Below are 13804 nucleotides of genomic sequence, written 5' to 3'. Positions count from 1 at the left end.
AGAGGTCCATACTGGGGTGATCCTAGTGCAAGACAGCAGTATTGGATAATGGGTGTGAGACAAAGAGGTAGGGAAAATGGGTGGAAGGAATAGATAAGGTGACATTGGTGAGACACATCTTAAGAGTCACTAAGACGACTAATACAGCATTAAAACAGAAAGTTAGATTGTGAATGTGTCTGTAGTAACTAAAGGAGAGAGGGCAAACATTATGGTTTGTAAAAAAAGGTCACATAATTATGCAGTCTTACCATTTGATTTTTTTCTAATGTATTAAAGCTTTTTATGAAACCCCTAATAATTTAAAGCAGAAAAAACCCACTTTTATTTCACTCAGTTATCACAGGGCAAGTTCTCAGCCGTGTGTAAATATTGAAATATTTAGGGCAAAAATGTCCCACCTGGTGCATGTGGCACTCAGTAGCTTCAGGAAGAGCTGTGAATCTTCCTTTAAGAAACCAATTTTGCATCGGAGGTTTTGAGAAACCATAAATACTTCCTATTTTTTGCATTTAATCATCATGTTCAAAAATCAGGGCTACTGCTGTTAAGATGGATAAATGATGAACTTTATAATTTAAGAATAATCATACAACATTACAATCAAAACATTCTGAGCTGTCAAGCCAAACCCCATTTTTTCCACACTGGGGTCCACTAAGGCCAGCTTTTGTTGCAAAGCTAGGTTTTGTGTTTAGTGTTGCATATGAAGGCAAACGGACTGTGGGGAGATTTAAAAGTTGAAACCAATGAGATTGGGCAGTTAGCCACTGCTTTGTACCACATTTGTGTCTGCTTTACACAAAATAAAAGTTTTACTTACGTTTCTGACACTTTCTTCTTTGAAAGGAAATACAAGGCAACAGCTGTAATTTTAATCAACAAGAAACTGATACCCAACCCAATCCAAATATCTGCAAAATCAGAGCAAAGACAGAAATAAGTAAAAGGAAACACTCTAATAATGAATCGAAAAATATTTCTTTCTATTTACAGACCCACCATTTTGAAGGAGACTTGATGTTGGAGGCTTAGCACTTATGTGGCAACGGTTTCCTTTCCATTCTTTTCCACATCTGTGAATAAAATATCAATTTTTGAAAAATGAAGAAGCGAGGATCATAAACAGTGACAAGCACACAAGAAATGCAAATCCTTTTGAGCACTTCTGCCAGTGACTAAAGCTCACTCAGGGATCACAAAGAGCAGCATCAAATTTAATAGAATGAAATGTGAGAAATACACAGAACAAACCTAAGAGAGAGAAAAATAAAACAGAACAAAATTCAAAGATTAGAATTGGCTGCCTTGTCAATGTTGCCATCATATTTTCCAACAGTAAAATAAATATTACTAATTTCACTGTTATCTTCCATGTGAGGGTTCAATACATTTCTGAGCTGAGGATTTGGGACCCCAATACAGAAAAAGATACACAATTAGAGATGTGAAATATGTTTTTCTCCTCCACCTAATCTGTGTCTCTCTTGTTTTTCTATTTTCTTGTAAAAATTATATGCCTTCAACAAATGGCTCTTGATAACCAAAGCACTACATCTGAGCTAACAACTGCAGCCATATCGCATTATGCTAAATTTGCTGCTTGGTTCAAATCCAGTCTTGATTTGAAGTAACCAAAATACAAACAATCTGAGACAAACTTTGATATTTTACTTTACACTTGTTGCTTAACAGTTAACGAGTCACAAAAAGAAGTGTGCATCATTTCCCACTTCAATTTATCTGGATATAGCTCTCGGCTACTTGCTTTTATTGTGGCCTTCTCCATTGGAATGAAGGGACCCTGGACATCCAGGTGTGGGTTGGCTCCCTCTGCTGAGATGGGTGCTGTTTGGAGCACCCCAGGGAGCCCTTCTGGGTATGCCAGGGATTCTCAAAATGGCTGTAGGCACCTGGATTTACAAATCCTAAATGATGACTAGTGTAAAGGGTTGTTAGAGGGATAGCTACGTATTGACATCTGAATTTCAAGCACCCCATTTGATGAGCTGAACACGCTGAGTGTCACACTGGAATGACTTTACCAACTTTTCAGTTGTCTGCATGGCTCGTGGTTTATGAATTATAAAGCTTCACAAATTTTCCACTTTTTTTGTTTTTTAAAGGAGCATCAGAAAGAAGTGATGGTAGTAAAACCATTTCAGTCCTATTAATGTCAAATGAATAAGAAGTTAGTTTCATTTCTCATGATTTCTCTTGACAGTTTCACAAACTATTAATGTGGGGTGGACATCAAGGTGTATATTGTGTTGCTTTCTTACCGTAACGCCAACACCACATCTTTTTCATAGACACCAATTTTCAGAAAATAATTTCTGTGTTGTAATTGTAGTTTCTTCTCCTGCCCTTAAATGTATAATACAAAATCTTACATATACACAATTAAATCTTTATATTAAGGCTATTTTATTTCAACATCTAAGTGAGAACTGGTGTTTGTCATGGGTTAGCAGATGGTATTGCATATGTGCCTTATCCTAGCAGTTGCACACTGAGTTAACTGAGGCACTTTGGAGGGAGAGGAGTATATTGTTTTCCCAGAAAATGACTGAGCGTGATGGATGTAGGGAGAGGAAGGGTAGGATGATAGGACCAGCAAGCATCTGTCTGCAACCTCAATGAAATTTAGGAGAATTCTGAAAGGATCAGGGCATGTTGGAAAACAGATCTATATCCCAGTCTCAGACATGACAAGAGGCAAGTGACTTCACTAAAGTCTGAAAGAGGCTGATGAGGGATTTGTTGCAACTCAGTAGACCATTGAAAAGTAGTGGGCAGAGAACCTGCCATGAGGGAAGTACCAGCTATACTTGAACACAGTGAGCAGAACGAGATTGATTTAACCCATTTTACCCCAAAGACCTGAGTTTTCTTTGGTTAAAGGCTTACCTTGTTCAAGGTTACTAATTGGTATATTAATGAGTCCTAGGTTAAAAGACTGGAGCCAGCAGTATATTCTGACATGCTCGTTTTAAGGAAAAAGTGGCATGATTTCATCTGACAGCTCTGGCTAAGCTGGAGACCTGTTGTATTCAGTGACTGAAAATACCTGATCCCTTCTGTTCTCCTCCTTCTTCAGCATACTACAAAAAATCATGTAATTCATAAACTGTTCTTTTATGCAGACTGATGATTTTATACAAATGTCAAATTGCTGTTGAGTTCATACTGAGCCCTGTGGATCCATGTAGAAACACTGCAATCTGATGGTAATCACCCATCAAAATAATTTTCTGATTGCTCTCCATTATATAATTTCCTTTTTCTCCATTTGCCAGATTTTCTGTTGAGCTAGATATGCTTTTAACCAAAATTGCCCTCTTTCTTGTCACTGAAGAACTTACTTGACTGTAAAAGAAAGAATGAGAAAACAGATTTGCAGCTGTGCACCAGCACTACTCAGACATGGTAAGAGAGGTGCCATCTGCTGCTCTGGAGCTGCTGGAGTTTGGCTTACCTCAGGGCTGCAAAGAGAAAGCAGGAGTGTGTACTGGTAAGAGCATGGGAAACTCCTACTACTCAGCAATAACTAAATATATCTTCATATGCTGTGTTTCCATTTATTAATGAAATATTTCCACATATTCATGCTATGTTTGAATTATGAATACAAAAGTTAAGCACTTTTAGTCATATAGATAACTAGCTTATCTTCTCATACATACACACTGGTTTTATAATCAACTGTTAACTACCTTTGGCTGGCCATTTATTCCCCTCTAAATCTCGGAATCCCAGCAGTACTGTTTTATGTTATGTGACACACACCACTTAGGAATCTGGTGTCAGACTCTCAACATGTGTAATTTTGGCCAGTTAAATGATTTTCCATTGTTTCCATTCCATCTAAGTTGCTGCCAAAACTGTGACCTTATAATACTGCTATGCAACAAAAAAAAAAAAAAAAAAAAAAAAAAAAAAAAAAAAAAAAAAAGTTAAAAATGGATTAAGGTGGAGCCAAGATAGTATCTCTTAAACTTGGTGAGTGATTAGGACAAATTCAGAAACAAATAGGAGGAAAAAATATTGTAAAGCATGAAGCATGAGGACTATTTATAGGGACAGGGAGGGGGCAAGGCAAAAAAGATGAAGTTGGTAAACACATAGCTGATCTGCAAAGACCTCAATGGAAAAGGAGTGCTGTGCAACAAACATCTTGAAGAGTGAGTATATCGGTTGGTTAAGAACTCCCACTTATACCTTCACACACTGATTTATTTGGTAATTTTTATCTGTGGCAGAGGATCTTAGCAATCATCCCTGCCACAGAGGTAAAATACCAGACTATCAGAAAAATCTGGGTTATAATTTGGAGATTGATTCAGGTCTTCCTAAGGCTTGGACATTCATTACTTACAAAATGTCATCTTCTCAAGTAAAAAAACAAACAACTAGGAGAAATGAAGAGATACAGCTAGCTGTAAAGCCTGCAACTTTCAGTGAGGCTGCAAGAAAAACATGGGGAAATTGTTCATTAATATCTTTTGCTCCCAGCTGATATAAGCACTGCCTCTGGCTTTTAGCAAAGCTAAGAATTTATGTGCCTAGAATAGATGGAAACTTCTTTTCAGTATCCAAAACAATCTTGTTTTATAGATGTTTTAAAAGATTTTGATCCTTTTATATCTATCCTCTGTAGAAACTTTAGCTGATTACTGTGATAGCTGTGGTGGAGAAATCACTCTCTAGCTTGAAAGAATAGAATGAGATTTTTAATGGCACCAGTCTGTCAATAACTCAGATTAGAGAAGATGACAGTTCTGGGCCATGAATTTAAAAGAAATTATAATTATCTAAACAAGGTATTCCAGTTATTTCACTCCATTGGAAAGCTGAGTGGTATTTTCAAAACAAAAATTTTGGGCATGGTCTTCTATAGGATCATTAAGAGGTTTTGATAACAAGACTGAGAATATTTTACAGGTCAGAAAATGTTATACCACTATATATCCTTTTGTATTAAACAAAATCAAAAAACCATCACAGGCCATAACCAACCAATCAAACTATTTTGGAAGCTAAACAAAACTTATACACCAAAACATAGATCCTATTGTCCTTAAGGAATGAGATACATGTACCCATTTCTCTGAGTCTGATTCTTTGCAGCCTTCTGCCTGTGCAGTTCTTTGCAACTGTGTGAGGTGGGTTTTGAAATGATGTCATTCTCATCTAGTACATTTTCCTGCAGACTTCACTCTTTGTCCAAGGCATGTAGGACTAAGTGGTTGATAAAAAATCCCAGAAGTGTTCCTCTTTTCAGAAAGGAATAAAATAAAAACTATCAGGAAGAAAGGTAGGAAAGGCACATTTCAAACCAAACATGGTATTAGTTTATCGTGGTTTTGAGGATATGGAGGCAGTTTCCTTAGCTGTTTGTACTGAGGGCACAGAATACATATTCCTGTGCTTTTGCAACCACAAGAATACACTCTCAAGGGGCCTACAAGACAGCTGGAGAGGGACTTCATACAAGGGCATGTAGTGATAGGACAACAGCTTTAAACTGAAACAGTTTAGATATAGATTACATATTAGGAAGGTATTCTTCACTGTGAGGATGCTGAGACACTGGAACAGGTTGCCCAGAGAAGCTGTGGATGCCCCATCCCTGGCAGTGCTCAAGGCCAGGCTGGATGGGGCTTTGAGCAACCTGGTCTAGTGGAAGGTGTCCCTGCTCATGGCAGGGGGTTGGAACTAGGTGGTCTTTAACGTCCCTTCCAACCCTATTGGGTTCTATGATTCCAGCCCTATGGAATTCTATGATTCTATGATCTATGACTTGGTCCTTTGCCTGTTAATGCAAAACTTTATCAGTCAATAACAGTAAAAACACCAGGCAGCTTTATAGGAAATACAGTCAGACTTCACCTTTCTGCTGTGCAATCCTTGCTACATGCAGCCCTGAAATGAACTTTACTCTCGCAACTCCAGGTAGGTCAGAGCAGCCTGTGGTACGCACCTAAGAGATGACTTACTTGAAGCCCAGTTAATGAAGGAGAACACTCTTGACTACCTACCTACTGCTGTGCACGGACTGCACTTACAGCGCTTTACCTCAGTTGGGAGGCACATAAGTTGCTCCTTCAAAGTCACTATTAGCCTTCCCTCTGATGAGAGCAGCTGGGGATACGCAAATGCTCATGTGGTGGAAAGACCTTACAGAGTGCAGATCAACCGTGTCTTCTGGCCAATGTTTTAAATCTTCATTAGCAGGGTAATAGGAATTTTGAAGAGCTTCCTGAATAATCCTTTTCTCCTATTTTATTTTTAAGATAGACAATTTTGAAAAGGCTCTGAATTTATCTCTTGAGCCATGAAGCTGAAATTCCACATTATTTATGTACAATTAATTTCCTTAGACTAATTACATCTTGAGTAATTAGCAGCGCCACATTTTACATGAGTCTTAAGTTTATCTGAACTACAGAGATAGCCATTGCAATCCATTCAGGCAGGAAGCTCCTCAGAGTTGAAACAAGAGGGGCAAGAGAGAAAGGCAGATGAAACAGCACTTCAATACTTCCATCCCAGTGCACATCCTAATCTATCCTGTCTGACAAAATGTCTTCTGCTATTAGCAAGTTCTTAAGGGAATGTCATCCTGGAAGGGAGAATGTTAACGCTCAAAATTTGCTTCTAGGATTTCCAACTCATTATTTCCTAATATAGATATCGGTAATGCAAAGGAATGAACCTAGCAGTGCCTGTATTGCTGCACCCTGTGCCTGTGGTTATGGCTCCTCTCACTCAGAATGAAAAATAAAAAACAGACAAGGTGTCTGTTGTTTTTGATGTTCATTCAGGGCAGGTTTAATTTACACAGACATGCATTTCAGAATATCAAACCCTGTGCTGTATTAAAGGTAGCATATGCAAAAAAAAAACCCACCAAAAAACCAACCAACAAAAAACCACCCTAAAAACAACCAGATGTGTACTTGATTGCTTATTTTCCTCCTGGCATCTGGTTCCTTACCCTTACAATCATTTTCTCCATTCTGAGACAGATAAACTGTATCACTCAAATAGTAGTAGGGGTAACTCTAGTTGGGTAGGGGCAATGACAAGAGAAGAGTTTTGCAGTAGGGAACCAAGTCTATGATCTCCAAGAACAATCATGAACAAAGCTCCTTGTTAACTTGGAAAGAAAAAGTTCCAACAGGCTGTATTTTCAAGAAAGGCTTTGATGCATGTGAAAAATTCAATGCTGAAATCTGTTGGGTTTTCTTTTTTTTTTCATTTCATTTTTTTTTTTTCCCCCAACAGCAGTAATCACTGATCTTTTGTAATGACTGAGGTTGTTCAGTATAAAGCAGTGTTCTGCATTTTCATATTTGAAAGTTGTTAGCTTTTGTCAATATACTGTATTGGTTTCACTTTTCTCAAGAGCACTTATGTTTTATGCTGAACCTGATAAAAGCTTTAAAAAAACATTAAATCATATGTGATGTTAACCTAGCAGCATTCACAGCATTAAATACTACATATCCATTCGGCATCTCTTCTGCACTTCTTCAGAATTAATAATTTAAGTGCCAATTTTGTTTATGCTAAAAGGATTTGCATTAACAGGCAGACTGAACATTAAGAAAATGTCCTGAAATGTTAATCACCTTTTGTGATCATGGAATTTTTATTTTTACTTGTTTATTTAAAACGACACAGGTATGTAAAAGCAATTGCTCAACAAATAATGGAGAGAAAACAGAAAAATTAGATGCTAGACAATCAAGTTACCAAAGCTGCTTCTGTCCACAGAAATTTCATAAGCAGATGGGAGTGAAGTACACTTAGTGTGTGATAAATCTATAAACAGCACTAATTTTTATTTTTTGTCTGCAAGTGTCTGTAACCTAATTCACTCAGTCACTGTCAGAAAACAGTTAACAAATGGGAAGTACAGAGCTAACCATTCCTATTTGCAAGAGCTAGAGGTCTCTCTGTCATTGTCACCAATACCTCTTGTCCAAAGTATACCTTTTCTCGGCTGTGAGGCACATCTGCTTTTCTTATTTCTATCTGAAACATTTTTCGTGCAGAAAACCTAACCAGTTATGTCATATGCACATTCAGAATGACCAACAGTCAGTCAGTTAACTATTTAGTGTGCATGGTACTAGTAGTATGTAAATTAAGGTAGTAATATGTGAGTGACTGTAGTTATACCTTCCTGAGAGTATGAATGTACTGTTCATAGTATACTTTAGAGACTGCACGTACTTATGCATCTTCCATAATGCACTGAGCCTCTGTGAACCCAGATTTGCCATTGCTATGTCTATATTTGCTAAGTTTATAATACGTCACACTGGGGTCATTACACATGAATGCTGGCATTATTCAGGAGCTGTGCCATATCTATTGAAGTTCAGGCTACTCCAGGAGTGGTGACAGAGGATACAGAGGGAAAAATAAAAACAACCCACAACTTAGTTACTTGCAGAAAACAAAAGACTTTACCTCTCTCTGCTATATCAGTGTAGAAGTTTCTCTGCTCGCTAGCCTTTGCAATTAGGGATATGCAAAATAAGCTTCACTAGAAGCTTATAAGTATGATGAAAACAGCAACTCTTCATTCCATTATGGGAAAAAAAGTAACCTCTACTTCAGCAATGTAGTCATCTGTTTGCACTCTAGCTATTATTAACAATGAACTCAAAATTAAAAAATAATAATCATACTTTCTGATTAGTCTTTATTGCTGAAAGTATGCAAAATTTCAATAGTGAATATTGCGTGAATGGCCTCAGAAGGTATCATACCGATGATGAATGTAACCTGTTGCCTGCTGACTGTAGCTGTAATTAGGACCCACATTATTCCATTTGTGGTTAAGCTCACAGATGTGGGACAAGGAGAAACCTCTCTTGGAACAGACAGGTAAAGCGGATGGTAACCTTCAATGTCAAGAAGCTGTAGCATGTAGATAAGGGCACATTAACTCATTGGGAGACAGTCAGATGTTCTCTGGCCCACTGTGTGCAGTTCTGATCATTCCTGTTCAGGAAGATGGAAGGCAGAGGACTACTACAGTGAGCACAAAATTAGAAAGCCTGTCTTACAAGAGGATTCCAAAAGAGTTCAGTGTTTTTTGTCTGGAAGAAAACCTGAAAGGCACATGGCTTTTCTTTAGAAACACTTTGGAGGATAAACAACAGAGGTATTGAGGGACTTTTTAGGTTAATGAAGGATACTGGCACAAGCACAAATGAGTATAAACTGTCTATGACTAAATTTATGAAGAAATTTTAGAAAGTGTCCAAACAGAAAAGCAAGGCTCATATCCTTCCTGCATTTCTTACTGCATGTTGCTTCAGGAGAGTCAGCTGGAATCCTCTGTACTTGGTACCACATACTCCAAAGATCCTCAAATGCTGGAAACTCCCAATAACACAGCAAGGTAGAGAGGAATATGGAAGCCAAGAATTTCCCATAACTGCTCATAAAAGAAATCTAACTAAATTCTGAATAGAATTATTTGATCAGATTGTGTGTGACAAGGGTCTGGATTTGAGGACCCAGATATAACTTCTATTCTGAAAACTGCTAAAATTCATAACTGGCAAACACAAAAGAATCACCATGAGGCAGAGTAATATGAGGTATACACAGATTCTAAAGGAAATGTAAGTACTCTGAGAAAAGATCTTTGCATCCTCATAGATTATTCAATGGAAGTAACTGCTAAGCTTGGATCATAAAAGCATGCACTATGCATAAAGAGTAAGATAGAAGACATTAGAGATTACAGTGATTAAAATCATAAAGCAGAGACTGCAAAGATCAGATTTAATTTATACAGAAGATGACTGGGAGCAGATATGCTGAAGGTAAACAAAATGATACATGGCAAATGGAAGAAAAATTGTGTGTTGCTGTCTATCCTCTGGAATGTTCAATCAGCTGAAAGGAAATACATCTTAAACTGGTAAGGAAGCTATTTGTCACATAGTGCTTAACTGACCTGGGGGAGTCCTTGCCTTAGCAAGTCTTAGAAGCCAAGAACTTAATGATATGTACTAGAGAGCACTCCTTAAAACAGACTGAAACTCTTTAGAGACTGCAGAGCTCAAAGTGCTAACTAATAGTAATTTGGAAGAAAATTCATATATTGGCATCATACTTTTCTACAGGTATCTTCTGTTTTCTTTTCTCCCAGGTCCTCAGCATGAAACACTGTGATTAGTTATTGCTCTTATAGCCACAAGAGATTCTAATTACAGCCTGCATTGAGTAAGAAAAGGTAAATGTTAGAAGGAAGGACTCACTCAGTCCATCTAATTGCTTTTTATATAGATACACAATGAAACCATGGTGACCAGTTTTAAAGGTTTAGAGTGGGACTTAATTTTTCTAACATTAACCACCTGAAAAGGGAAGTATCTAGACATAGTGCAGACACGTTTACACTATATGAAATAAAAAGTCAAATCCTCATCTGCATCCTTTACCATTGATTATAATAGTGTCACGGTGACTAGTTCAGAGTAGATACGTGCATTTAGCTGTTACCAGCTAGGCAAGAGGAACAACACCTTAATGCTTGCTGTTAAATGTTTAAACAGAAAACAAGCAGCATCTGATGTTAGAGTAGGAGCATGAGGGTAAGCTTTGTATCATGGACAGCTTGCAAATGACATCCTGTTTGGTCCAGGCAAACCATTTATTAAAGGGGGGGAAGGGTAAATACTGTCTCTAGCTTCAGTCATTTTAATGGAATGATTGGAAATTTCAGAGCAAACATTTATTCATTGAAATTAGCTGACACACGAAAAAGCTCATATTTCACAAACAATTTGAATTAAAATTTCAAATAAAACTCCGTCGCTGTCTGGAGCCTGCCTGATTTCTTGTCTAGCTTCTACCATAAAAACCTGAGAACAAACCCAGATTTTAAAGTTACTCTGATGAGAATTACACTGATTTGAAAAACAAATCTTTTATGACTTCACTAAAATTCTTTCTGTTTCAGACTGGTGTGATAGTCTTGTACACTGACAGAATTTTTTCCAGTGTATTTTATCCTACCGTGTGGAAATGCAGACCTATATGGAAACTATTTGCTGTGTCATTTGCTTTTGTGCCTTTACTCTTCAATGAAATAAGCCCCAGCAGAATTCATTGAGGGTTGGTATGTGGCACACACTATATTTTATGGCACAGATTCATTCAGCTACAGCAATGAAGCAGAAGTACATGTTCACAGCAGACGGTCAGACCTGAAATTCACCATTTCAAACAATTATGCTCTTTTTTCTGCTACCTTTTCCCACCTTCTTAAATAACAGGGTTTTAGTAACAGGTTTTCCACTATCATAAAATAATGGTTAAAAGCCTCAGTGGAACAAATCATGAAGCTACTCCTGGCACTGAAGAAAGGATTTAGTGCTAGGTTCAACAGGGAAATGACTATCCACTTAGCTAAGCATTAAACAAAGTAAAAGATCTCTTCCAGGAAAAAAAAAAAAAAAGTTATTTTTAAAATGACATTTTTTTCTAGGAAAAAAACTAGCATTTCAACCTGACTTTATTTAAAGATAAAACCACCAGAAAGCACATTGTTTAATTCTAACTGATGCCAGCTTGAGACATTCACACAAGGAAAAGAAGCAGCTTGAAACAATGTAGTAGGTACATTGATCACTGACCACTGGAGATCAGAGTTCCAATTATGACTGAGTCCTGGGTTTCAACCTACTGTTTTTGAGTCTGGAGCTGTGCTTTGTAAAAAGTGACCAACAGTATAAATAACCTTGCCCATAAAAACCACTTGTCATTTTAAACTTGGGTAAACCAGTGAAAATTAATCACTTTGTGAGCTAGAATTAAAATATGGGATACTGGGAGCACAGGGATGGCACCTTGCTGACTGAGGGAGGTTTGGTGCAGGTGATACACTTAGCACAGAGATCATTTCACTAGTGAGAAAAAGGACTTGTCTCCATTTTTTCTTACTCTAAGGAACCTAGGAGACTGAAGTAATACCAATTACCATTTGCAGTATGAAGTGAGCCCTACTCACAAAGGCTGTATCCATGCAGTGGTATCTGAACTGTTGAAGCAAAGCGAAAGAGTTCACTGAAGAGATATGCCTTAGCTTAGATCAGCTTACCGTAAACAACCAGTCCTTTATGCCAGTCTGCCAGTTCATCTCATTTCCCAGTTCCTCCCCCGCGCCCCGCCCCCCCCCCCCCCCCCCCCCCCCCCGCAATATTACATGCTTTTATTTCCTTGCCCCTCTTGTGTTTCTCTGTCTTCTATACTTTCCCACCCTCCCTCCCTTTTGCTATTCATGGAAGATGCACTTGGAGCTGATGCTTGATTTGCTCTTGAAGAACACTCCAAGAAGGGAAGGAACATTGAAAAACAGCTAGAAGAGAAAGAGACAAACATAAATTTCTAAAACCCACTGTTTACATGTTTGTGTCTCAGCCCCTAGCTGAAACTTCTAGAGGACTCAATAAAGATTTAAGAATGACCTGACAGAAAGCATGACTGTGCAGCTGCACTGACAGCTGGTAGAAAAATCCTTCTGCTTTCAGAAATGTTACTGATTTTATATTTAGGTCAAATTAGCAAATAATGCAATAAAGTATAGAAGAGAGATCTAGCTTTAAGATAGATGTGTTAATTTCACAGGAGAATGCTTTTTGCTTAAATGACAGTTCTGTTGATAGAACAGATGGGGTTATGTATCAATAGTAAACCTAATAAAGCATCCAAATATATTTACAGTGGCTGGATTTTTCCACAGAGACCTTCCTTTTCTTGCTTTGTTTTTGCTAGATTGCGGGTTTGTTTGTTGTGTTTTTTTGGTTTTTTTTTTTTTTTTTTTTTGTGTGTGTGTAGTTTTGTTTTTAATGTTTGCTCTTATTGCTTTTAATCAGACTGTAACAGTACTACATACTCACTCGTTTATTATCTGCACTATATCTAGTTAGGTAAGAAATAATAGGTATTTATTGCAAAATCAGTTCATGTTTCTGCTTTTTACTGCTGTTTACCCTCTGACTAACTTTCATATGGGTGAATCTGCAAAGTCTAGGTGAAATTAAACAGTTTCTTAAAAAGCTTGAGCAATGGAAGAGTTAAACCACACATTTGGCACAAATAAAAAAAATCGATAAAAATACTTTCTTTTCCTGCTGCCCCTTTCCAGCATCGGTCTAGTCTTTTTATCTGCTGAAACAGTTTGCTTTAACCAGAGCCTGCCAACACATGGCATTGCTCCTGCCAGGTGGATTGTAGTATATGTTGGAGATTATAAATCACTTAGTCATTCTCAAACAGTCATAAATTTATCTGCTTACATGGGAAACAATGCTGTACAATAAAACCTAGTGCTGCTGCTTCTCAGTATTGTACAAGCTAGGTGCACAAGTACAGGCTAAGATTATATCAGCACAAATATATTCTTTAAAACTTTTCACTTGTATTTTAAGTGTGTGTCTAAAAGACACAAAGAAACAAAAAAAAGCCACAAAACTCCTCTTTTGTTGCTTACCCTCCATGCAATGCAGAGACAGTGGTTTACACTCCATTTGAATCACTCACCCCTCAGAAAGTGTTTAAGTTCTGCAAGAAGTTCTACACATGCCAATGTGGTCCTTTGAAAAGAATAGTGCTGGTATGTTGTCTCCGCATAAATTGCACAGTCCTCTATCTGATATTAGAAATGAATTTCACAGAAGCTTAGGGAATTCACTCTCTAGTTTCTTGGTAACAACTTAAATTTATGAAATCTTCAGAGGAATGACCTTTAAACAATTTATGAGAACCT

The 13804-nt window shown here is 37.5% G+C and overlaps 1 protein-coding gene across 1 annotated transcript in view; it reads right to left on the bottom strand.

Moving 5' to 3' along the window:
* MALRD1 (MAM and LDL receptor class A domain containing 1) overlaps positions 1–13804 on the bottom strand; it is a 282296-nt gene that overhangs the window by 11177 nt on the left and 257315 nt on the right. The window contains exons 36-37 of the mRNA XM_040589228.1: positions 1003–1076; positions 824–914 (exon numbers count right to left, since the gene is read on the bottom strand). Coding sequence (XP_040445162.1) covers positions 824–914; positions 1003–1076 — 165 coding nt within the window. The remainder of the gene's footprint in view (positions 1–823; positions 915–1002; positions 1077–13804) is intronic.

This window comes from Falco naumanni, chromosome 4, assembly GCF_017639655.2.
Source record: "Falco naumanni isolate bFalNau1 chromosome 4, bFalNau1.pat, whole genome shotgun sequence".
NCBI lineage: Eukaryota > Metazoa > Chordata > Aves > Falconiformes > Falconidae > Falco > Falco naumanni.
Note: the sequence above shows the minus strand (reverse complement) of the source record. Positions and strands in the feature narration are given on the sequence as shown.